This window comes from Scardinius erythrophthalmus, assembly GCF_964197995.2.
Source record: "Scardinius erythrophthalmus genome assembly, chromosome: 20".
Classification (NCBI taxonomy): domain Eukaryota; kingdom Metazoa; phylum Chordata; class Actinopteri; order Cypriniformes; family Leuciscidae; genus Scardinius; species Scardinius erythrophthalmus.
Window position 1 is genome coordinate 35,221,905 of NC_138240.1, and position 25,148 is coordinate 35,247,052.

Here is a 25,148-nt window from a genome sequence, read left to right on the forward strand (position 1 = left end):
AACTATAATATTTCATATTCAGAATTCCACTGAAAGCTGTACAGATTTATGCAAATTTGGAATGCCTTTCAATCACAACATTTTCCCACCCCTTGCATGTTTTGTTTTTTTAAGTCCCCCTGTAGTCAATAATTTTATCCCTTAAAACTCATCTTTTATCACCAAAATTACATATTTAAATGTTTTTTTCCTTGAAAATAATGTCTTCATGTCTTAAAATATCTTGAATGTAACTCAACACCCTTGCCTCATTTAGTATACGCAGTTCTATGAATATGCAAATGAGCCCCGCCTCCACTCACTCACTCAGCTCAGAGATCCACTGGTTGACGATCACACGTTGATCTGATTGGTTACAAGGTAGTTTGTGACGTCAGAAACACCAGCGATTTCAAAGCGTGTTTTTGAGACTGTCTTTGGTTCACTGCAGTTTTAAGGAGGAAATACTCAGCAATGGCATATTTAAAGCATATTAAAAACAACACAAATACATATAAACATCATTAAAAGCTTGATTTCCACCGCAGGGGACTTTAAATATTTTGCCTAATTTGATGAATGATGCATTCAGCTTCCAATGCTCAGTATCTTAAAATCCAGTTCACAGATTTCTCCTTCTAAAAGCAGAAACAAAGTTATGTCTGGACTTGCCCATGAGCAACAGAAACAAGCAACACCAGAAAAAAATTGACTAAATTATAATACATATAATAATCTTATTAGTTACATTTTGAAAATCTTAAATTAAGAAATCAGTGGATAAAACATGTGCAGATTTTGGATTCCTGCAAAGACTTGAGCTATTCAGTCTTCCGGTTATACTGACATCAAACACACACCTGTCTCGCTCATCTTTGTCGCCAATAACTATTCACACCCTCCTGACTATCTGTCCATCGTTAGCAAAATACAAACTGATGGGTGGAGAACACTTTGCAATAAACGCCAAGAGTCAAGTCCACGTCTGTCACCATCCTGACCATTCAGATGGACAGTTCACAAATTTAAATTCATTCAACAAGTGAGACAATTCATAAACTGAATAAAAAATGGCCTAGATGTGATAAAATAGAAGTATCTAAAATGCTTTTATAAAAATAATTTTATGCAACTAGGACAGCAAAAAAAAAAAAAAAAAATGCTTTCCATATCATTTGTTTTTTAAATGCAAGGTGTGTATCCAATAAAAGACACACTTCAGCATATTGTGGCTCAAACTTGGATTTTGGTGCATCCAATCAAACTTTTATTTTCACAGTATTTTTCATTTGTCAACCCATATTGACAAATGATATGCCAACATGGGCAGGTTGTGAGACAACAAATTAAACAAAAATACACGACATTCTACATTAAATATAGGGTTTTGCCTTGTGTTGGGTCACCAATCTGAGTTCTGAAACAAATCCAAGAAACACTGATTTACAGCATATATCCGGTGAACCTGATTTCCCAATGTGCAACATGTGCCTGGATCAACTTTCCAATCAATCAATCAATCATGTTTGAGTTTACCCTTTATATCACGTTTAGGCTTACAATCAGGGTTTGGTGCTTCATCATCAGTGTTATTCACCCATAATTCCCTCTGATTTTAGGGATAATTCAGGTTTAGGACAGGAATGTTGTTCCAGGATCAACAATCGGTTGATCCAGGAACATGTTGCGCTTGGTAAAATCACGGTGACGGTATAATCCTTGAGTTTCACTCTTCTAGGTGTGGAAAAAGTTTTGATTTGAGGGAACCAAGTGGCTCTGCTATGGTCACACTTGCAAGACAGCACTAATTGCCCCGATGCGACTGAACTATGCGTGGGAAAGCGAGCATCCTGTTGACGTTATATCGTTAGTGCTTGATGTGGATTCTGCAGGAGCGAACAAAAGCCCGCTGGAGGCCTGTGATTAAAGGACACCATTGTTATCTCATTAGAGCCGCCAGGTTAGCAAAAGGTGTGAGCCGTGGCCCCTTCATGGGGATAGACCAACACTGAGATGGGCCCTAACACACACACCCCTTTCTGAAGAACCTCAAAGCTTTAAATACAGAGGATGATCTGAATACATCACAGTTCTTTTGGAAAGATTAATCATCCGTTAGATGGGAGTTTGGGTGAAACTGGGAGACATCAGGAGAGGCTTGCTTTTTGCCATGTGGATAGTCACATGGTCTCTTGGTGAAGTTAGTGATTTGATTCATTTACATGGATGTTAGAAACACCTCCAGGTGTGCATCTAACAGAACACAGCAAGGCTTTTTTTTAAGTGCATGAGTCTGTAAAGGGGAAAAGGGAGGGATCTTGACGTCTATCCCTGTGGCGCAGTGAATGATCCAGACGCACAAGTGACAGTGCCAACACAACATCAAGACCACACTGCACCCTTACAATCAAATGATCGCACTGCTATAAAACATATGATGGAACTCCATACTCTTCTGGACTATATATGGATCGTTTTTTTCCCAGTGGGATTTATCCGCGTGTGTGTTTGCCAAGACGCGCATCTGAGGGGCTTTTGAAGATCTCGCGCGCCTGAAGTCGCGTATATATTTATATATTTATACTGGCATATGGATTTGACTCTGCTCATTTAATCAGGAGATCACCGCGAGCTGGATTATCATTCTGGAAAACCCTGGATAAAACTTTTGACTTTGCGTTTCCACAATGTATGGAATAAATCAGCGCTGCTTGTACATGTGAGTAGGCTACTGATATTTGGCGATATTTAGATCGTTAATCTTAACAATTAATGTTGCAGATGGACGTTTTACAGTTTGATGCTTTATAAGAAGAATTTGCAAAAAAAAAAAAAAAAAAAACAGCAACTTTATTTTCTATTTCTTTAGAAAATGTTTTGTTTTGGTGCTTCGGGGAAAAAAAAATCCCCAAAGAACCATACAAGCAACGCAATAATTATATAGCCTAGTGAATGTGTATTTGTTCGATATGAAAACGGTCTTTGCTGAACTGAAAGTAACGTAAGAGAACGGTTGAATTACTTTTTTATGTTAATATTATGTAGCCTACATTATGTGATACAGACATTCATCTAATTTACATTATATAATGCTATTATATGTTTTCTATTACCTAATAATATTATGCTATTTTATCTATTATCTAATTATATTATAATGCTTTTCTCACTTTTGATTTGTTTTATTTCGTAGCTCTTTTCACTTCTTCGTGGTGTGGTGTCACGCGCAGGTAAATAGCTGTTTATTACATTTTATTTTGTTTATGTTTTTACTGGCCTAATAATCATTAGTATTTCATTTAAACTGCATGCATATGTCAATTAGGCCTACATTTAGTTCAAATTTGATTCTTTGATACTTGTATAGTAAGCAAGGTTATAGCCTATGTCAAGCTTCAAAAATCGATCAAAAGTTATAATAACTCTAGCCTGTGTTCCTGATGGGGCACATCAAATGAAGCTAGTTTACATGTGTAACGATTTTAAGCATCGATTAATTTATTGTAACTCATTTGAAATCATTGTAAGTTTGCTGAGGCCCTCTAGTGGGCCCCAGGCTCTAGCTGGAATAGATGAGCCTAAATCAAATCTAACTCTGTTGAGTTAAAATCAACACGATCTCATTAAAGAGCGTATCTAGTAGACCTACGAATTGTATTTATCGTGCAATTTAAAGGCCCACGCAAAAAAAAAAAAAAAAAAGTTTTAAAAGTTTTTACGTGCATATGATACACACTGTAAACCCCTTGGGTAGGATTAGTGGTGTGGAGTATTACACGCCATAAAGTGCGTATCGTATGCACGCGAAAACTGCGTATCATATGCACGTAAAATCTCTTTTTTTGCGTATAAATCGCACGATAAACACATGAGATCGGGCTGCAGAGTTAGATCAGTGCTGTTGCTGGCATTTACAAAAACGAAGCAGGTTTTCTATTCCAGCATAGAGAGAGAAAGAGAGATCATATATGTGATCTTATTTTCCCTTTGCACCGAAAAGGGGGAGAAGAATCACCCTTCTCCTAATTTTAAGCAGTATGTGAGGGAACAGGGCTCGCTGACGGACCAGCTGAGCCGGCGGCAGGTTCGGGTGTATCAGTTGTACAGCAGGACCAGCGGGAGACACGTGCAGATCCCGGGCCGCAGAGTCAGCGCCACCGCGGAGGACGGGAACGCGTTCGGTGAGTCCGCGTCAAGTATCCATCCGCGCCACGGTGATTCACTCACGGGGGGTTTCGGTGCAGATTATAGGGCTGTTTCGCGGCTGATTGCTTTATTGGCTGAAAAGGGACTTGCTGATATAGTTCAAAAGACATTTCTTTGCTTAATCGTTTCCTCTTTGTGTTGATTAGGATGTGTTAATTTCCTTCAAACAGCAAAGGGAAATGAGACTGATTTGACTTGTTGTGAGAGTCATCTTGAACATCATGATACTGCACTATGCATTTGAATTTAATATACCTGAAATCTTAAAAATATTGACCTATCACACATTACACACACTCGCTTTGTGACTGCTTGGCATTTCTTTCTTTCTTTCTTTCTTTCTTTCTTTCTTTCTTTCTTTCTTTCTTTCTTTCTTTCTTTCTTTCTTTCTTTCTTTCTTTCTTTCTTTCTTTCTTTCTTTCTTTCTTTCTTACCAAAAATGTATTTCATATTAACATTAAACAAATAATAATAAACGTCACAATTCCAATTCTCGCACTAAACATTTGGACTTTTTTTTAACCATTCCTAGGATATGAATTCTTGTCAACAAATATCAACAGTTTTTACTAGTTAAAATGTTAATTCTTAATATCAGGAATTAAATTTCTAGTAACAATGGCAAGTTTTGATATCAACGATTCAATTTACACTAGTAAAATTTTCAATTCTTATTCAAATCACTCGCAGGAATGCAAATTCCTGATATCAATAATACAAATTATAACTATAATTCTTGATATCTGTAATTGTATTTTCACTATAGGCTGCCATTCAAATTCAATTGTTGATATCAAGAACTCAGTTTTCACTCACTCTAAAAATGCTGCGTTGTTTTAACCCAATTTTGGGTCAAATATGGACAAACCCAGCTTTTGGGTTAAATTTATAAATTGCATTTTTAATCCAACATTTGGGTTTGTCCATATTTGACCCAAAATTGGGTCAAAACAACCCAGCATTTTTTAGAGTGTATAGTTGAAATGGTAATTGCTGATATCTGTAAATGTAGCCTATTTCAACATGTTACATTTGTTATTTCCCATATCTGAAAATGTATTTCTGATATCAATAATTAGGAGCATAATTTCAGATATCTAAAATGGCTTACTAGTAACAATCACATTCATGTTATCAGAAATTAAACAGACATTTGCACTAGTAACCACATCATTACTGATATCAACAATTATGATTGTTACTAGAATTTTTTTATTTCTGATATGTAAAATTGGAATTTCAACTATAAGAAATATCAACAATTGAATTTGATATTCTTGATATCAACAATTGAATTTGAATGGCAGAAATTTAACTACTGAAAATACAATTACAGATCTCAAGAATTCTAGTTTTATTTCTAGATCTTAATCTTAGTTTTTTACTATAGTTGAAATGTAATTCTTGATATCAGGAATTTGTATTTCTGAGTGATGACATTGTTTATATCAAGAATAAACATTTTTACTAGTGGAAATTGAATCGTTTGAAATAAAAAAATTGCCATTTTTACTAGAATACTAATTCCTGATATTAAGAATTAATTGTTGATATTTGTTGACAAGAATTCATATCCTGGGGATGATTAAAAGTCAAAACGGCTTGCCATTTCATCTAAGTGTAACAGGACTGAATCAGCTTAATTTCATTGATCAAAAGTGACTTAAGGTCAGGTACAATTACTTTTACTCTGCTCTCAAAAATGTTGAGCTAAATGTGGTGTGTTTTAGTTTTATATGATATTGATAGATGGCTGGATCTAAGCAGTATTTTGTTTGGTAAAACACTTGTCCTGCATTACAGCCAGACTGTATGTGGAGACGGACACCTTCGGGAGTCGAGTTCGGATCAAAGGAGCGGAGACTGGCAGATACCTGTGTATGAACCGCAGGGGGAAACTAGTGGGCAAGGTACGTATCCTATCCATCATCCTGCTCGGAGATTCCTCGGGGAAGCATGTTTCATTTTTGTTGGGGCAAGTGTATTTTTTAACTTCACAAAAAAAATGGGTCTTTGATAATTCGGTTGCATGACTTAAAACATGAGATCGCCCAATAGAAAACAACAACCATCCAATCAAATCCCCACGGACAAAATCAAGCCCTGCCCATTTGTTCTTGTTTGCGAAGCTGTTTCACTGGGATATACAGTAGTGAGCGAGGGGATATTTGTTGTTAACCCCCATCCTTCCTTCGCATTTTATAACACATCTTTCCCTCACGGGACAAAATGACCCGAAGCCTGAAGAATTATACGTAATGTTTTTTATTTCTTATTTTATTTCTTTTTGATAATATTTTTCAAAATTTTTAATGCAATTATTTTGGAGATTTTTTGTTATTTTATTTTTTTACCTTTAAGTTACTAGATTTGATAAATAAATAATAAATAAATAATAATTTAGTAATTCCAGCACATTCTTTCAACTTAAATAAAAAATAACTCACAATTGCATGCATAAAGCTTTTAATTCAGCTCAAAATATCTTACATTGGGTGTTTTTGCCGACCTCTTGTGGAAAACAAATAATATAACATGATATTTCGTGACTCTAGCCACTAGATGACTCATGTAGACATTATACAATACATTTTTTTGTAAAGTTTTAGCATTTTTAGTTTGAATTTTGAGCATTTTTAGTTTTTTTTTTTTTTTATTGTGTACTGAAGCATTCGCGGGGGCAAATTGACCTGCAAAGGTCAAACAAATTATTATTATTTATTTTCTTTTTTTCAACCATAAAACTCCTCGAATCCATTCAATTATTTTTGTGTGTATTCGTGATTTAAGTGCGACAAAAGTCCTGGGGTCTTGGACTCGTCTTATGAACACTCAGTGTTTAACTTTTCTCTTTTTTTTTAAATGATTTTTGAGGTTAATGACCCAACAAGTTCAATTAAAACATTAAAATATGTGGAATATATTTTATATTTTAAATATGAGGTTAGAACAAAACACTTTATTTAATATTTTGTATTTTTACGGAAATTTTTATACTAAATTATATTTACTGTATTTATAATCTATCTATTCACTTTTTGAGCATATAGACCTGCAAATTAAATTTCCAACTCTCTTTTCTAAGACGACACTTGGCAGATTATTACTGAAGTGCAAAAAGTGCAAAAAAATTTAAAAAAGTAGCAGAATTTTACGTGTATTGTTATGAAAAATGCACAAAAATACTATTTTCAATTTTGACATGAAATATATATTTTGATAATATTATTTCAACCTAAAACGGCAACAAAATCTAACAAGTTGTGTTCCAAATTTGAGCCTGATATCTCAAAATATGAGTTTTCAGCAGCTAATATTTTGTTTGGCTGCAGTACCAAAAGTTTTCACTAGATGAAATTCGTCACATCATTTCCAATGTACTTGTTTTTGACCGCGAGCAGCACAAGTGTCTATTTTTTTACAGGACCATTTAACCTGTTCGAATCATGTCCATGATTTTATTTTTTTGTGTTCACATACCAAGTGCCAAAACCTTTACTAAGTTTCACACCTTTCCAATGAAGTAAAAATTCTAAACATAAACAAAATGTCAAAATTTTCGGTCAGAAATGACAGAAGCACCAGTGGGTTAAAATACAAATCTGCCCCCCCCCCCCCTAAGTCGCTTCAGATTCATATGATTGTTTCCTGCGAAAGACAAAAAGAGATATCAAAATTCTTTCACACATGCACATAGTCAGATGTCAAGCACTTCTTCCTTCACGGAAGTGGAAAAAATGTCTTCAGCGCTATGAGTTTGCCATGACACAAAGTGCTGGGACAGATGGAGACAGTGAGAGCATTGGGCCGTGTTGAGAGACGAGGACTCGAACAATGCTGGAGATCACACTAGATCAGATACAAGCCATTAAAAGCACTTTCAATTCCTTTTGGAATTATGAAACAAAGTCTGTCATTTAAATAATAAAAGCTGGTTTATTCTGCAGGAACAGAGGTCACATGCTGTTCAACTGAGATAATAAACATAAACGTCATATTCATCCGTAGGTATCAGTGTGAATCCATATAAACAAATCTGTACTTGCAAATGTTTCCTAACACACTTAAGGAACTTAAACTTGAGTAAAAAAAATGCACTTTGAAATAATGTCAAATGAAAAGACTAAATAATGTTTTAATGCTCTAAAGAAGTGCACTTATTTTGGTAGGTAAGGCTTTACTAACACACGTAAGCACATGTGAAATACTTTTAACTGTAGTGTGCTATTTAAAGCTAATATATTTTAAATGTACTAAATTGCATCTTCATCATTACAAATGTGCAATTACAAATATATTTAAATACAAGCTTCAATACAAATTACTTTAACGTTTAGTTATCATAAATTCTTCTTGGTACATTTGTCAGAACACTTTAAATATATTTTAAAGACTAGAATTATGCAGTTACATAAAGAGGAACTTAAGTCCGATTTAAGTATGTCAAAAACACTCTAAACTAATTGAATTACATATAAATTTAAACTATACACTGTATAAAAAAGTCAGTAAAAATAGGGCACAACGTACCGTAGAAATATTCTTTTTTTCCAGGTGTTTTACCTGTATTTTGAATTATGCAATGCATTGTGGATAATGTCCAGACATTTTTATTTTTTACAGTGCAATACATTTTCATTTAATTGTAAATACCATGCAATTAAGTGTCCAAAAAGTTTGGACAGATCAGTTAAGGTATCACACTTAAAGCCCCCCTGTAGTTAATAATTGTATCCCTTAAAACTAATCTTTGATCATCAAAATTACATATTTATAAGTTTTTCTTTAAAAAAAAAGTCTTCATAGCTTAAATTATCTTGAATGTAACTCGACACCCTTGCCTCATTTAGTATACGCAGTTCTATGAATATGCAAATGAGTCCCGCCTCCACTCACTCACTCAGCTCAGAGATCCACTGGTTGACGATCACACGTTGATCTGATTGGTTACAAGGTAGTTTGTGACGTCAGAAACACCAGCGATTTCAAAGCGTGTTTTTGAGACTGTCTTTGGTTCACTGCAGTTTTAAGGAGGAAATACTCAGCAATGCTGTCGACTTATGAATTTACACATGGTTTGTCTTAAAGCATATTAAAAACACCACATAGACATATAAACTACATCAAAAGCTGGATTTTCACCACAGGGACTTTAATTTCACAATTATTTTCCTGTTTTAAGTCTAAAGTCGGCATGAAACAGAAGTTGCGACAGTCTTTTCTTCTCTATTGCGCCGTATATCCGAGTGAAACGCTTCTGGAACAAGAACAAATGTGGGCGGGGCTGGATTTTGTCTGTGAGGATTTGATTAGATGGTTGTGGTTTGCTATTGGCTGATCTCATGTGAGTGACAGGTTGCCCCGCCCTTATCATCAGAGAAGAGATGAGATGCTGCAAGAGGAAGATATTCTGATTCAACATTACCAGGAACATCAATTTAAAACAATCACAGATAAATCGTTTAGAATAAGCTGCAATATTCCAGAAAAGAAAAAGAGCTGCCCATTTTGATTTCATGGTGACTTTATTACATTTGTGTATTTTTATTTATTAAGTCCTGTTAGGTCTATTACCCAAATATCTGCTATAGTTGCTGCAACCACATGTTAGTACATATTCAAGCCGATCATCTAATCATATTCGTTTGATTATCCCTAGAAAAAAAACTGTCTAAGTTCGCTCTGCTTTTAGTTTCGCTGCTCCGAGTGACTGGGATGTGCTACAAAAGTCATTTATTTCAATCTCTGCATTTAAAAAACTGTTAGGGAGTGTTTTTACCACAGCTTGTGAATGTTTTAAATGAGTGTGTGTGTGTGTGTGTGTGTGTGTGTGTGTGTGTGTGTGTGTGTGTGTGTGTTGTAATATGTTACAGTTTTTTACAATCACTTTGCTACTATTTTCAGAACCTTGATGTCATTTTTCACAACTCTAGACACAAAACTCAAAACGGTTATCACTTGTAACACAGGCTGTCTAATGTTCAAAACATTGCATTGTGCATTCACATCTTTAAAGAAATCTTGCACTTGCACAATCATTGGTTCAAAAAACAAATTTACTGTGAAATACCATTGAAACATAACTATAGATCACCCACACACAAGCAACCGATAGTTTCAATGTGTCATTGTTCGTACAATCATTAAATATTGTAGAACAAAATAGTTGATACAGGTTTCATTATGGTACTACATGTACAGTAAATACATCTCTGTAAAAGTACTGCAGTTGTAGACAGAATACTAGACAGTGGAATCATTGAACAAAGTTTGTAATATATTGATGCAAAACACTACAGTACAATCACAAAAGGTTTATTTGAATCAAAGCAAAAATACAGTAATTAGCTATGAAATAGAAAAGACTGTAAAACATCAAATGAAGTGTTCCTCAACTTGCTTGCTTGTACTGTAAGAAACAGAACAGGAGTGATGATCTATACAGTGCAGTGCTGTCAATACTGTACATAGTCTGAAAAGGTAGTACAGTGTTTGGGACCATAGACACAGTGTCTGATGAAGCATTATGATAAAATATTAGGCTACATCCATGGATAGTGTAGTCTAATTGGTTCATGCTCCACGCTAATTGGTGACAATGAATATCGTTATCTTGAAACTTTCATGATTTAAACATGGAAGATTGTTTGTCTGTTTCCATACAACTATGCATTAAGAGTAATGCAACAGTAACTTATCATTTTGAGCAGTTGTATCAATTTATAGTTAGATCAATGTAAGGAAATGAATAGACACTCATTTGAAATGTAATGTGTGAATTGCCTTTTGAAATAGTAGTACTTTGATGTTAAGTTGTGTCATATTGAACAGGTGATTTTTGTTGAATGAACAAATGATCTAAGTTTTATGTGTATTGTATCCAAGCAATTGAGAAAAGGGTTAGTTTTGAAAAATGTGCATTTTGATCATTGGTTGTGAGTTTTGTGTCTAGAGTTGTGAAAAATGACATCAAGGTTCTGAAAATAGTAACAAAGTGATTGTAAAAAACTATAGTATGTAACTAATGTATGTAGAACTAATGATCTTTGTGACGGAAGTGAATCAATCAAAACTAACTTTAGCTGGACAATAACTTTATTCTAGAGCTGCTGTAAAGCCAAAACAATCTCTGTTACTGTAATCTCCTATTATCACTGTAAAGCTGCTGTGAAACAATCTATATTGTTAAAATCGCTGTATAAATGAAGGTGACCATGTCTTTCCGGAGATCTTTATTCTCCTGCCAGGCTGTTGTTGAAAATAAGAACTTGATCTTAAAGGGATAGTCCATCCAAAAATGAAAATTAGCCCATGATTTACTCACCCTGAAGACATCCTAGGTGTATATGACATTCTCCTTTCAGACGAACACAATCAGAGTTATATTAAAAAATGTCCTGGCTCTTCCAAGCTTTATAATGGGAGTGAATGGGTATATATTTTTGGAAGTCCATCAAAGCCTCTCCATCCGTGATAAAAGGGTTAATAAAGGCCTTCTGAAGTGAAAGAAAAATATCCATATTTAAATATTTTTGGATATTTTTTATCAACTAAAAGGTGAACTATCCCTTTAAGGGACTTGCCTGTTCAAATAAAGGTTAATGTAATGTCCTGTGCAATAACCCGTGATTCTTCTCTCTGTCCCCCAGTCTAACGGCAGGGGACGGGACTGCATCTTCACGGAGATCGTTCTGGAGAACAACTACACCGCGTTCCAGAACGCTCGATACGAAGGCTGGTTCGTGGCCTTCAGCAGAAAGGGTCGACCCATCAAGGCCTCCAGAACCAGGGAGAACCAGCGGGAAGTTCACTTCATCAAACGCCTCCACCAAGGCCCTCTTCCCTTCCCCAACTCAGACCAACCCAAACACTTCGAGTTCATCAGCTTCCCTCCGACCCGACGGGCCAAACGCAACAGAAAACCTTCCTAACACCGACACTTACACACACTCAGCGGACTATTCCCCCAACCGGTCACACTGAACGTGTTCTATAGCAGGCATTGTGTTTATCGTGTAATTTATACGCGAAAATTAGTTTTTTTACGTGCATATGTGTAGATTTAGTGGTGTGGGGTGCGTGTGTATTACACGCAATAAAGTGCGTGCACGCGAATAAATCATGCACGCAAAAGCTGCGTATCATATGCACGTAAAAAATAATTTTCGCGTATAAATTGCACAATAAACACAATGCGTGCTATAGAGACGGTTTTCACGAGATCGGGCTGATTTCCCTGTTAATACTAAGAAGAGGCTGCTTTATTTTTTTATCTTTTTGTACTTAATGGACTTGAACACTGAACGGATGCTCGTTATAAAGGGTGACTTGTAAATATGCTAAGATAGTAAAAGAGAATGTATATATTTAATTAAGGTGGTATTTGTATGTGTGTTGTGTGGGCGTTTTTAGACAATATGCTCAATATTAAACACAATAAAAGAGACATTTTCCTTTAAGGGGAATGGAAATGTAAAATAAAATATAAATCCACATCAGTTTTGTAATGATTAGATCTATTATGTGATGAGTACTAATTGATTCCAGCAGATGGCAGTAATGTGTTGTATAAGATGATGTGCATTTGCTAGAGGAAGAGTAGTTGTAATGGACATATGCTTGTGTTCCACATGGAATAAAGTATCAGCTATTCCTCTTATCTTTATTTGTTGTTTCTTGAACAATACATGGTACCAGGAGTGGGGTCAGAAAGGCGCAATGGATGCCATTAAACCACCGGGGTCGTTGAAGTTGTGTGGAAATGTTGATGCAAATTGGAAGAGTTTCAAACAGTTCGAGTTGTATGTTGTAACTATTGGACAAGGAGCTGCTGTGGATGAAAGAAAGATTGCCCTATTACTTACCATTGCTGGAGCTGATGCCGTGGAGGTCTATAACACCTTTAATTTTGAGGAAGAGGCAGACAAGAAGAAACTGGATAAAGTACTGGAAAAAGTTGATGTTCATTGTTTGTCAAGAAGGAACGAGACGTATGAACGATATGTATTCAGAATGCGAGTGCAGCATGAAGGAGAGGCTTTTGATTACTTTCTGACAGATCTCAAGATAAAGGCAAAGACTTGTAATTTTAATGCATTGAGAGATTCAATGATTCGTGATCAGATTGTGTTTGGAATCTATGAGAAAAAACTGAGAGAAAGATTGTTGCGAGAATCAGAACTCACCTTGGATTGTGCTGTCAAATTGTGCCAATCAAGTGAAGTAGCGAGACAGCAAGTGAAGCAGTGTGATGGGGCTAATTCGTCAGCGATGTCCTTTCAGAGCGCCACAGTAGACGCCATTTCATTCAGAGACAAGAAAAGAGGTAACTCAAGAAGTTTCAGAGATCATGACAATGAAACATTCTCTTGCAAGCGTTGTGGGACCAAACTTAAGTTCAGACAGTGCCCAGCTTTCGGTAAAAGATGTTCGAAGTGTAATGGCCTGAACCACTTTGCAAAAATGTGTTTTTCAAAAGACATGAAGAGGGAAAATAAAGTGCATGTAGTGGAGGAGGCAGATGACAGTGACTCTTTGAGTGACTCATTTTATGTGAACATGGTTTCCGAAGAGAATACACATCAGGATGCTGCAACATGTGTATCCAGTGAGGATTCGGTGAAGTCTTCGAAGTGGATTGTTCCTCTTGTGGCTAATGGGACCATAGTGCCTTTTAAATTAGATACAGGTGCAAAAGTTAATTTAATTAACATCAGAGATGTGAAAGCATTGAAAGAAAAACCTCTAATTAAAAAATGTACAGTTCCCCTCAAAGCCTATAATGGACAGCCAATTGAAACACGAGGAGTATGTAGATTAAAGATACAAGTAAAAGGAAAGATGAAAAGTTTGATGTTTGTTGTAGTTCCCAATGGCCATGAATCTCTTCTAGGAGATAAAGCTTGTGAAGACCTTCATTTGGTTAAAAGAGTGTATCAAGTCGACAGGGAAACCGTCGTCTTACAGACTGTCTGTGATCATGTAACTGACATTGTCAAACAATTTCCAGATGTTTTTGAAGGTCAAGGCACATTGCCATTTACCTATAAAATACAACTGAAAGGTGATGCTATACCAGTCATACATGCTCCTCGGCGGGTCCCTGCACCTCTGAAGCAGGAATTGGATCGCATGACCCAATCAGGAGTCATACAACGGATTGAACAACCGACAGATTGGGTAAACTCCATAACCTGTGTGAAGAAGCCTAATGGTGACTTAAGAGTGTGCTTAGACCCTAAAGACCTCAATGATAGCATCAAAAGAGAACATTACCAGATACCCACCCGTGAAGAGATCATTAGTGAAATGTCAGGAGCTAAGTTTTTTAGTAAATTAGATGCATCTCAAGGGTTCTGGCAGATCCGATTGGATTCTGAGGCTACGTTTACACGTAAACGGACATTTCACCCCTCTTCGTTTTCAAAAATAACATCGTGCACACAAACCTGTGTATATGTATTCCAGTTTCCACAAAAATATGAAGCAGAGCTGTTCTTTAACACTGATAATAATCATAAATGTTTCTCAGCAAATCACACACACACTATCTCTCTCTCTCTCTCTCTCTCTCTCTCTCACACACACACACACACACACACACACACACACTCACTCACTCACTCACTCTCTCACACACACACACACACACACACACACACACACACACAAATCATAAATGTTTCTTGATCATCAAATCATCATATTAGAGTGATTTCTGAAGGATCATGTGACACTGAAGACTGGAGTAATGATCACATGAATAAACACATATTCTCTGCTGCCCCCTGCTGTTAATGCAGGAGAGGTGAAAGATGATGGTGTGTGTGTGTGTGTGTGTGTGTGTGTGTGTGTGTGTGTGTGTGTGTGTGTGTGTGTGTGTGTGTGTGTGTGTGTGTGCTCTTAAAGTAAAGACATGTCATGCATGGAACATCATTCTGGAAGCCAGGCTTGTTCTTAAAGGGATAGTTCACCTAATTCTGTCATAATGTAGGAGTGAGCGGGGCACAAACTAACACAGGACTAGTTGTAACACACATGGTTAAACCTTTCCACACACGCCAGCATGACAAAACTTAATGTATTTACTAGTTGCCATATCAACACTATATAGAGAAAAAATTGCACCAAAATTAAGAAATCTTCGGAAGATATCACTGAATATTTATTTAACCTAAAAGTAAAGTTTTCATTTCAGTTTTTCTGTGTGTTTATTTAGAATGGGAAAAATCTGATATTACTTATATCTGTTATTTAACAGTTGAGATAGTTGTTTAATGCTGATCTAACAGCAGAAGACACTCGCGGGGTTTAAACCCCAGTTGCACAGGCGGGGCATGTTGTCACACTGCGTTACAATGAGCCTCTATTAGAACTATGATCTTCTATTCCATACTTTTATCAATTCTATTGAGAAACATGAGAAAAGCTGAATAAAGACAGAGTCAATGTTCAGAAATATTTAATTATTATTGTTTTGAACTATACTGCTGTGTTTTGTGGTGTTCGTTGTCGTTAATTATTAAAAAATGCAATTATTTTACATGAAAAAGTTAATAATTGTATTTTATTGACAAAATATTTTAGGTGATCTTGTATATATATATTTTTTATTAGACCAGATAGCATTTTAATCTGTCATATGGTCATGTTATGGGGCATGTTGTCACAGTCCACTTCCATTCTTTCGGGGTAAATTAAGAAAAAAGTTAATGCTGTATTACAGTTTTTTCCAATTGCTAACACACTAAAATGACATGAACAGCACAGTTATTTAAACTGACACACAGAGAGCAAAACCTCTTCTCAAGTCTCCAAAAGTCTAAACACATTTTCTGCTTTACACACATTTTGCAATTCAAAATGGTACCTTTTAAACGCACTGAACACGGTTCTCTGCATAACACACAACAATCTGACATAAAGTCACATGATTGCCATTTCAAAACACTGCCTCTGTTACATGTGAACAAAGAGTATAGAAGCCCAAGAGGCGAAACTCAATAGAACGCTCCATAGCAACAGTTGCCCCCATGACGTGACGGCGCGGCCGCCATTATGGACTGAAAACTGAAGGAAAACGCCGAAAAATAATGGGAGTCAATGGCACTGAAAAACTTAACATAACAAAAACTTAACATAACTTAATTTTTTCTGGCCGTCATATCTCAATATGAAAACAATTTAAAATACATTAATGAGGATAACCGACGTTAAATGACGTTAAATGACAGAAAATATACGTCTATGTGTTGGTTATGCATGGCCTAATTACCCTTAGGAAAAAAGTATTTTGGGACAAAATATTACTATAGAAGTACTATAAGACTACTATAAGAATACTATAGCGGCTCTAGGATATTATAGAGGTATTACAGAACATAACATACTTCTGTGATTTTCTGTAATACCTCTATAATATTTTAAAGCTGCTACAGTATTTATATAGTAGTCTTATCGTACTTCTGTAGTATGTCCCAAATTACTATAGTATTCCTATAAGATTACTATAATATTTTGTCCCAAAATACTATAAGATTCCTATAGTACTTTTTAGTAAGGGTATGTCCCCACCGAATCGGCTTCATTAGCCTACCACTTACGGTTTGCAAAGATACAATTATAAAATTACTGCAAAACTTTAATCTATCAATATTTATGTTCTATTATGCATTTTCCTAGTTATATGACTAACAGAAATTCATGAAATAATATAGGCTATAGGCAGACACACAGTAATAAGATATAAGTAATAAGATGTTTATTCAAATGTTGATTTTGAAATTAGTGAACATCACCATATATATGATTTGGAAAAATAAATAAATAAATAAAATTATAAATGAACATTTCTAAAGACAGTTAATATTTTACATAGAATATCATAAAAATATTAACAACTTGTTTTTTCAACATCTTCAGTGAAAGTGCACACAGTGAACGTTTCAATGGGAAGAACAAAAACAATCTGTGAATGTCCTATTACAGGCGGAAAGGTACAAAAAAGATGTGCAATCTAGCAAGTGCACACACGAACTATAAACACCTACTAAAATGGATTTTGCCATTGACTGGCGCTAACGATTTCAGCAGCTTTCAGTCCATAATGGCGGACGCGCCTCCGCAGCGCCATCTACAGACTGTTACCCATAACACAACAGAGTTTCGCCTCTTGGGCTTCTATACTCTTTGATGTGAACCTGGCACCTTTTTTTTTTTTACAACAACAATGGAAGAGGTTGCAGAGAGAGGAAGAGGAAGAGGAAGAGGGAGGGGTAGAGCTAGTAGAGGAGTTCATGGCCAAAGAAGACAACAACTTTCAAATGAGAGTTGTGTATGTGTATTTTTCAAATGAAAAATGAAAATGGTGTAGTGTAACTTAGGCGAATTGGGATGCAGCATATGGCTTTACACAATGATGATCGCTCTGATTGGTTTTAGATCTATCCAATTGCTCCCAGAGGCATTTGAGCGACGTCCGTTGGTGACGCCCCTTTGGAAATGAGTTATTAAAGGAGCTTTGCCAGACCATAACTCAGTTACTACTGAGAATGGTCTGGTTTTAACCAGGCTACATCTCTAAGTCATTCATTCCCTGTGTGACTTGCAAAGGCTACCACAAGGTGTCGCTGTGACCTCAAGGCTTCAGCTCTGACACTCTGAGCTGGATTGATGATGTCTGAGGTAAAACACGCCCCCCTCATTAACATACTTTTTTTTATAAATAAATAAATGTATAAATAAATATACGTGGAAATAAAATAAATGTATAAATAAAAAAAAAAATAAAAAAAACATGGAACAATACAATTATACATAAAAAAATATATATTTTTTTTCATTTCTTCATATATTTATTTATTCATTATTATGTCAGATTTGGAACTCCATACCTGAGGGAAGACGTGATCAAAATGTTGTCTTTCATTATTGTAAGTTAATGTTGTTAAATTGAGAAAAACTTTTTACATTTGACTTCGGTCCGTGTAACGCTTTGCAGTTCTTTGTTCAATTTGAAATTTAATAATCAGAAATGAGAAAACGGCCCCTTTATTCGTTTTTTCGTTTTTTCAAAAAAACGAAAAAACGAGATTTCGGCTTGATTTTTCGTTTTTTGGTTCACAGGCAAAAAAACGAATAAATGACTTCAAAATTCGTTTTCCACATCTGGGCGGCCTGACACGCCCCCTTCCGCCGATTGGTCAAGCAAATCTGAGCATGTGACGTCATCAGTTGTCGCTCTGGGGTGCGTTTCCCGAAAGCATCGTTGGCCAACTATGGTCGCAAGTTCATCGCAATGCCCATTGAACTCTATTGGTAACGACGGAACTTGCGACCATAGTTGGCCAACGATGCTTTCGGGAAACGCACCCCTGGTCAGGTCTGTTCAACAAAATAATAGTCCTCTACTATGGCTACAGATTCTTAAACTGTACAGGGCAGGTCCTATTGGGCTTTCTTCTGTGCAACTTTACACGTTTCACAGAAATCATTACATCAGAAATATTAATTATTAGTTTGCCACCAGCCTGTTTTATTTAGCTGTGTGTGGTGAAGCTGCGCTTGACAGCGCCGAGCGGGAGAGGCTCACTGACCAATGTTCAGATCAGCAGTCAAAACTTTTCTTTTAGACGCTCCGTTTTGCCACGGGATGGTGATTGCAAATACTGTAATGCCAATCGGCTGAGGGTGGGTACCAATGATGGTGAAATACATTTTTACTGAAACTGTAATCATAGCCGCGACCCGCGAGAATGAGACAGGTGATTGACAGGACGATAGCGGAGGCAATTAAAGGCGCAAGAGAACTTCTGTTAACAAAAACATAGCCTAAATAAAAAAAGTGTTTAACCATTTCATGCATGAATTATGATAACCTCAGTCAGGATTTTTTTTTTCCTATGTGTTTTTATTGCTCTTAGGGCATGGAAAACAAGATTTTATTTTTTATTTTTCATTTTACAAATTTTTCAAAGAGATTTTCAGATGTCCACTTGAATGGAGAGCATGCGTTTATGGTTTAAACTGAAGAGATATTGTATTAAATATAATCAAACAGATAAAGTATGTGTATTTAACAAAACTAATCAATTAAATTATATCAAATCATCTGAAAACTATAAAATATATACAAAAATATATAAATGCAAAATATTGCAAAGGCAATTGAACTCCATACGTTTTCTATGCAGTATCTGACATTTCATCTCTTTTTGAACGTGCTGTCAATTTCCACCAAGAAGAGTTCCAAAATGCTTTGAAAATGTTAATTGATCCTGTTCGAGTTCATGCTTAATAGTTTGCCTTACTGTCCTCTGAATTAACACAAAGTAGTTATTAGTAAAAATGGGGGAAACTGGATCAAGTTCCTGTGGAATCAATAAATGTTCTTGATGGCATGCATTGTTTCTCGTTTTTATTGTTTGATTATACAGCCAGAACTGGACTTCTGTTTGGGTTCCACCAGTAAGTGACATACCTTTACACACACACACACACACACACACACACACACACACACACACACACACACACACACACACACACACACACACACACACACACACACACACACACACACACACACACACACACACACACACACACACACACACACACACACACACACACATATGTATAGCCTATATACATTTTTTTCATGGTATAATTGTAATCTGCTTATTGTGAGCCTAAATGAGTAAATTGGTATTCAATCATTATCAGGCTGACTTGCTTTTTTATATATTGAAAGTAGTGTTTCATGTTGTCACTTCACATTTAATGGCCGCTTAGAATGAAATTGCTATGCAAATTCACAGTGCCTCATTTGAGCTGCATTAGACAGTGTGTAATAATGTACATCTAAAAATGCAGGGTCAGATGCTGCTTCTGTGCCACCTATACTGCAAAGCTGTGTGTTTGTTCATACAGAGTTCATCAGACAGCCTAAAGCCTCTTACGTTGTTGATTTATATTTTAAACAACAATTCGACATTTGCTCGCAATGTTTTTCTTACAAAAAACCTCATCATTCTGCAGGACAATTGTCTATTACAGTATACAACACGCTTTAAGAAAATTTTATTTCCATCACACTGTAAAGTGTTTTTAAATATTACATATAGATTACATATACCAAAGATTTTACATGTTAATTACAGTTAGTAGGCCTACCATGGGAAGTAGGGGTGCTGAGCGTGGAGCATGAAGAAATATGGTTGGGGATGAAAGTTCACACAAACAAAACCAAAAAACTGTGGTGTTTTGCCTATAGGCATACATATTATGTGTGTTTGTTTTTATTTATGCTGTATTATAAAATACCCATATTATAACAAATATATAAAATATATTTGGAAATTGCCCTTTAAAACGATCGGCTCAGTTTGTGGTTCACAATTATTTGATTAAAAACAACAAAAACAATAAAACAAAGACAAAGTCACTTATATTAAACACTTTTTTTATTTAGGCTATGTTTTTGTTAACATAAGTTATCTTGCGCCTTTAATTGCCTCCGCTATCGTCCTGTCAATCACCTGTCTCATTCTCGCGGGTCGCGGCTATGATTACAGTTTCAGTAAAAATGTATTTCACCATCATTGGTACCCACCCTCAGCCGATTGGCATTACAGTATTTGCAATCACCATCCCGTGGCAAAACGGAGCGTCTAAAAGAAAAGTTCTGACTGCTGATCTGAACATTGGTCAGTGAGCCTCTCCCGCTCGGCGCTGTCAAGCGCAGCTTCACCACACACAGCTAAATAAAACAGGCTGGTGGCAAACTAATAATTAATATTTCTGATGTAATGATTTCTGTGAAACGTGTAAAGTTGCACAGAAGAAAGCCCAATAGGACCTGCCCTGTACAGTTTAAGAATCTGTAGCCATAGTAGAGGACTATTATTTTGTTGAACAGACCTGACCAGGGGTGCGTTTCCCGAAAGCATCGTTGGCCAACTATGGTCGCAAGTTCCGTCGTTACCAATAGAGTTCAATGGGCATTGCGATGAACTTGCGACCATAGTTGGCCAACGATGCTTTCGGGAAACGCACCCCAGAGCGACAACTGATGACGTCACATGCTCAGATTTGCTTGACCAATCGGCGGAAGGGGGCGTGTCAGGCCGCCCAGATGTGGAAAACGAATTTTGAAGTCATTTATTCGTTTTTTTGCCTGTGAACCAAAAAACGAAAAATCAAGCCGAAATCTCGTTTTTTCGTTTTTTTGAAAAAACGAAAAAACGAATAAAGGGGCCGTTTTCTCATTTCTGATTATTAAATTTCAAATTGAATAAAGAACTGCAAAGCGTTACACGGACCGACTTCTATAGCGTATTCAAACACAAAATAACACATATAGTCTCAATCACCAAAAGCAGCCCATACTAATTCTAATTTCTCTTTTATTGAAAAATGCATTTTCATTCATTCATACATACATGGTTGCAACAACATTTAGTTAAATATTATCAGTGCCATCGTTTAAAAATGCTTCATTGACTGAATATGAATTATGTATCTTCCTAAAAAAAAAAAAACAAAAAAAAAAAAACATTTACAATAGTTCTGAATAGAGGTTGATGATGTATGTTATATATTCACAAACCCACCCCCTATAACTTACAATCAACTTGGCTGCATCTGTCATTTCAACTTAAATGACATTAAACTGACTTAAAAAAAATGAGCTGAAGACTGTTTAACTTGTGTAAGTCACAGTTCTATAGTGGCACAATTTGCTCAGAAAAGAGGTTTGTGTGTAACATGTGTAACATTTTGTATGACATTAAAATTCTTTTTAGAATAAAATTGTACATGAATAAGTTAAGCAAATGTGTTTATGTCTGAGAACCTTGACATACATGTTCATGTGTGGTACAGTACAAATATCTTCACTGTCCCTTATTTTCGTAATGAACCATGGCTGTCCTTTATTTCCCTTTTCTGCAGTTGGCAACTCTATTCATGACTGATTTCAAAATGGTAAACAAGCGCTGCTTTGTCTGCAGTTTGTATATCTGCAGTCCTAGTTTCGGTTCCCCTTTCAGGAAGACCAAAATAGACTATTGGCGTCTGCTATAGACTGATATTTCCTGTTATATGCTGACGTTAAACAAGGACAAAACTGAAACTCTAAAGCAAAAAGAGAAATGCTGTTTAATAATTTAGCTTTAATTGGTAGCCTTGATTAAATCTGAGGTTACGGGTCAGATCTAAAGCTTCGTGTCTCATTTTAAAGCGATGAAACTGTTTTAGTTGTGCTTAGTTTAGTTTCATTGCTTTGCTCTAGCTTAAAGGTATAGCGGAGGATTTTTTACTTCCGGGTGGATCACCTATACTATTAGTCCTCCTAATTGTCAATCATTCTGGTGAATCAATCTTATCTAAAATTCGGAAAGATCCTCCGCTATACCTTTAAGGTCCTTCTCTTTGCATAGAAAGCCTGTAATGGGCAAGGACCGCGCTTCATTGTGCCTTGAAGAACATTTACTGGTCTCCTGAACAGCCGAAAACACACACATCAATCCTATATAATCCTAAAAAGCACGCAAACCACTGAGGTTTGTTCATGTGTGCAGAAGTCGAGCTTCTGTTTGATGTGCACTATGTTTGTGTGTTGATCAATGTTTATATGTGAATAAAAGGCCAAATTAAATTTGTTCATCATAAAAAGTGATTGAGTCGCTTCAGAAGATTTGGACTACATTGCTTGATTCATATGAATCAGTTTTACCATGTCTTGGGGGCCCTCTTTACAGCTGTATTAAGATGCGTTTTGGTCGATCGGGTCACAAGTGGACTACTCTAAATACAGGAGTAAACGGGTCTAAAAAGCTTTGAGCTCATCCAGTTTCCTCCACTTCCAGAGTTAGTAGAAAACACATAGTGTAAACCCTCATGAGATCGAATGTGTTCAAACAGCCACAACAGACGCCTACTCTCCACCTACTGACCTAATGAGTAAACAAGTTTGGTTTGAAGGTGAATAACGTACAAAGCTCAATGTTCTCTCTCCATTCCTGATTTCTAACACACACTCACAGCGTTCGGCTGATCTCGCGTCTGTCAGAGCAGAAACTAAAGCTGATGCTCTCCGTGTGTTTCTCTGACGTCTAGCATGAGCTTATTATCCATTAGATTGTGAGATCTGGAAAACCCATACATTTCCTCACCCATAGACTCTCCCCTCGAAGAAATCAGGACAGAAGTGTTTGAGTGGACAGAAGAGACGGATTAAAACACCAGGTGTAAACGGGAATGTGTTTCCCTCGTCTACTTGTGATCCGATCGACCAAAACGCATCTTAATATTAGCTGTAAACAGGGCCTTTATGTGCTTTTTTGAAGCTTGAAAATAACCCTGCATAGTCTTCACTTCAACGATATATAGATTAATCCCTTTTAAAATTACAAAAGTGGTTCAGTCAAGAACAGTGAGAGATTTTCTCTGTCTTTTGTTCTTAGATTAAGGTTAATGACAGACAGACAGCAGTTTTATTAGGCTACTGTCCCTTTAAGAGTGAATGCATGGATCCGATATGCTGTTACACATGACTTTTCTTTCTCAACTGTTTACGTTCATAACTGTCATAACCAACAGTTCTTAGTACAAGGATACTTTGACATGATTTTGTGTGTATTTTTCCATTGAAACGCAAAAAGATCTCAATTCACACACTAGATGAGAGGCGGATTCACAGAAAACAGCGAGCGAGTGCTGAATTTAGTTCTCTTTTGCATCTTGAATGCACGTTTTAAAATCACATGAAAATTCACAATCAGGAATCAAAATTGTAATTTTATAACAAGTATCCGATTCCTGAATTGGATGCATTTTTATTCACTAACATTAACAAATTTAATTATTGCTGTAAAAATGTATGTATTAACAAATGAGACCTTATTGTAAAGTATTGCCGAGTTTTTCATTGCTAGAATTAAGTGTACTGTTGACCTATGAGAATCTTCAGATTAATAATGAATCAATAATGTCAGTAATACTTAAATATACTTAAAGCACATTATTTAGTTTATGAAAGTACACTTAGAAGTATACTCACAGTAAAGCTTAAAGTTAAGTTGTTTTATACTACAAGTATACTTAAGTGAACTTGGCATCATACCTGTAGTATTTATATTTTATTATTGCACTTTGCATCCCAAAGCTGACTTGTTACTATATATATATATATATATATATATATATATATATAAACTTTAACATGAAAGTATACAAGTATTGATAGGCTACTCAATCAAAAGAGTTAACGCAACTACAAGCTGTGGATACCCCAGTGAAAAAAACTATACCAAAATGTATTTAAAATACATTTTTTTCATACTGAGCATACTACAAACCCAATAACATTTACTGACATATTGCCTGAGAATTACTGATATAAATATTATAATTAAAGGTGCTGTATGTAGGATCCAGCGGCCTCTAGCGGTGATGTTTCAGATTGCAACAACAGCGCTCGTGCGCGTGCTCAAACTCAAGAGCGCGAACTCACTACCGGCGGCCACACTGAGACTTTCAACACAACGGAGAAAGCATCACACAACATGCTGGAAACTCATGTAAACTCCCACTGCAACATTACCATAATAGGCTACTTTTATCAGCTTGACGTAGAACTAATGCTCCATGCTCGTACCATGATAACGTTACATTGACTGTATTTTGCCGACATGTGGTGTTATCTAGCATTATTTCACTAACTATTCGTGTATCTTTCACAATCAGCAATGTCAACATAGGTCAATGAATGAAAACGAAAACGGTTAGTCAACTAGACTGGACAATTTCAGTGTAACAATAAGACAGTAAAATTACTGTACTGAACATGTCTGGAAATGTGTATTATAAACAATATGATAGTAGTGGGATGAGTGACGTTAGACAGTAGATCTAGTACATAAAGTTACATCCTAAAGCACCTGCTTTTTGTTATCATGGAA

At 36.0% G+C, this 25,148-nt stretch overlaps 1 protein-coding gene across 3 annotated transcripts; it reads left to right on the forward strand.

The window, feature by feature from the left end:
* The first annotated feature begins 2,195 nt into the window (after positions 1–2,195).
* On the forward strand, positions 2,196–12,844 carry fgf17 (fibroblast growth factor 17). Of its 3 annotated transcripts, none has more exons than XM_081348948.1 (5): positions 2,196–2,698; positions 3,173–3,209; positions 4,016–4,160; positions 5,989–6,095; positions 11,835–12,844. In XM_081348948.1, the coding sequence occupies exons 1-5, from the start codon at positions 2,667–2,669 to the stop codon at positions 12,114–12,116; spliced, it is 603 nt and encodes a 200-aa protein (XP_081205074.1). In that variant the 5' UTR covers positions 2,196–2,666; the 3' UTR covers positions 12,117–12,844. The 3 variants fall into 3 exon arrangements, with proteins under 3 accessions (XP_081205074.1, XP_081205072.1, XP_081205073.1); XM_081348946.1 differs by having other exon boundaries at positions 2,307–2,698; positions 3,980–4,160; XM_081348947.1 differs by having other exon boundaries at positions 2,332–2,698; positions 4,013–4,160.
* Positions 12,845–25,148: the final 12,304 nt, after the last annotated feature.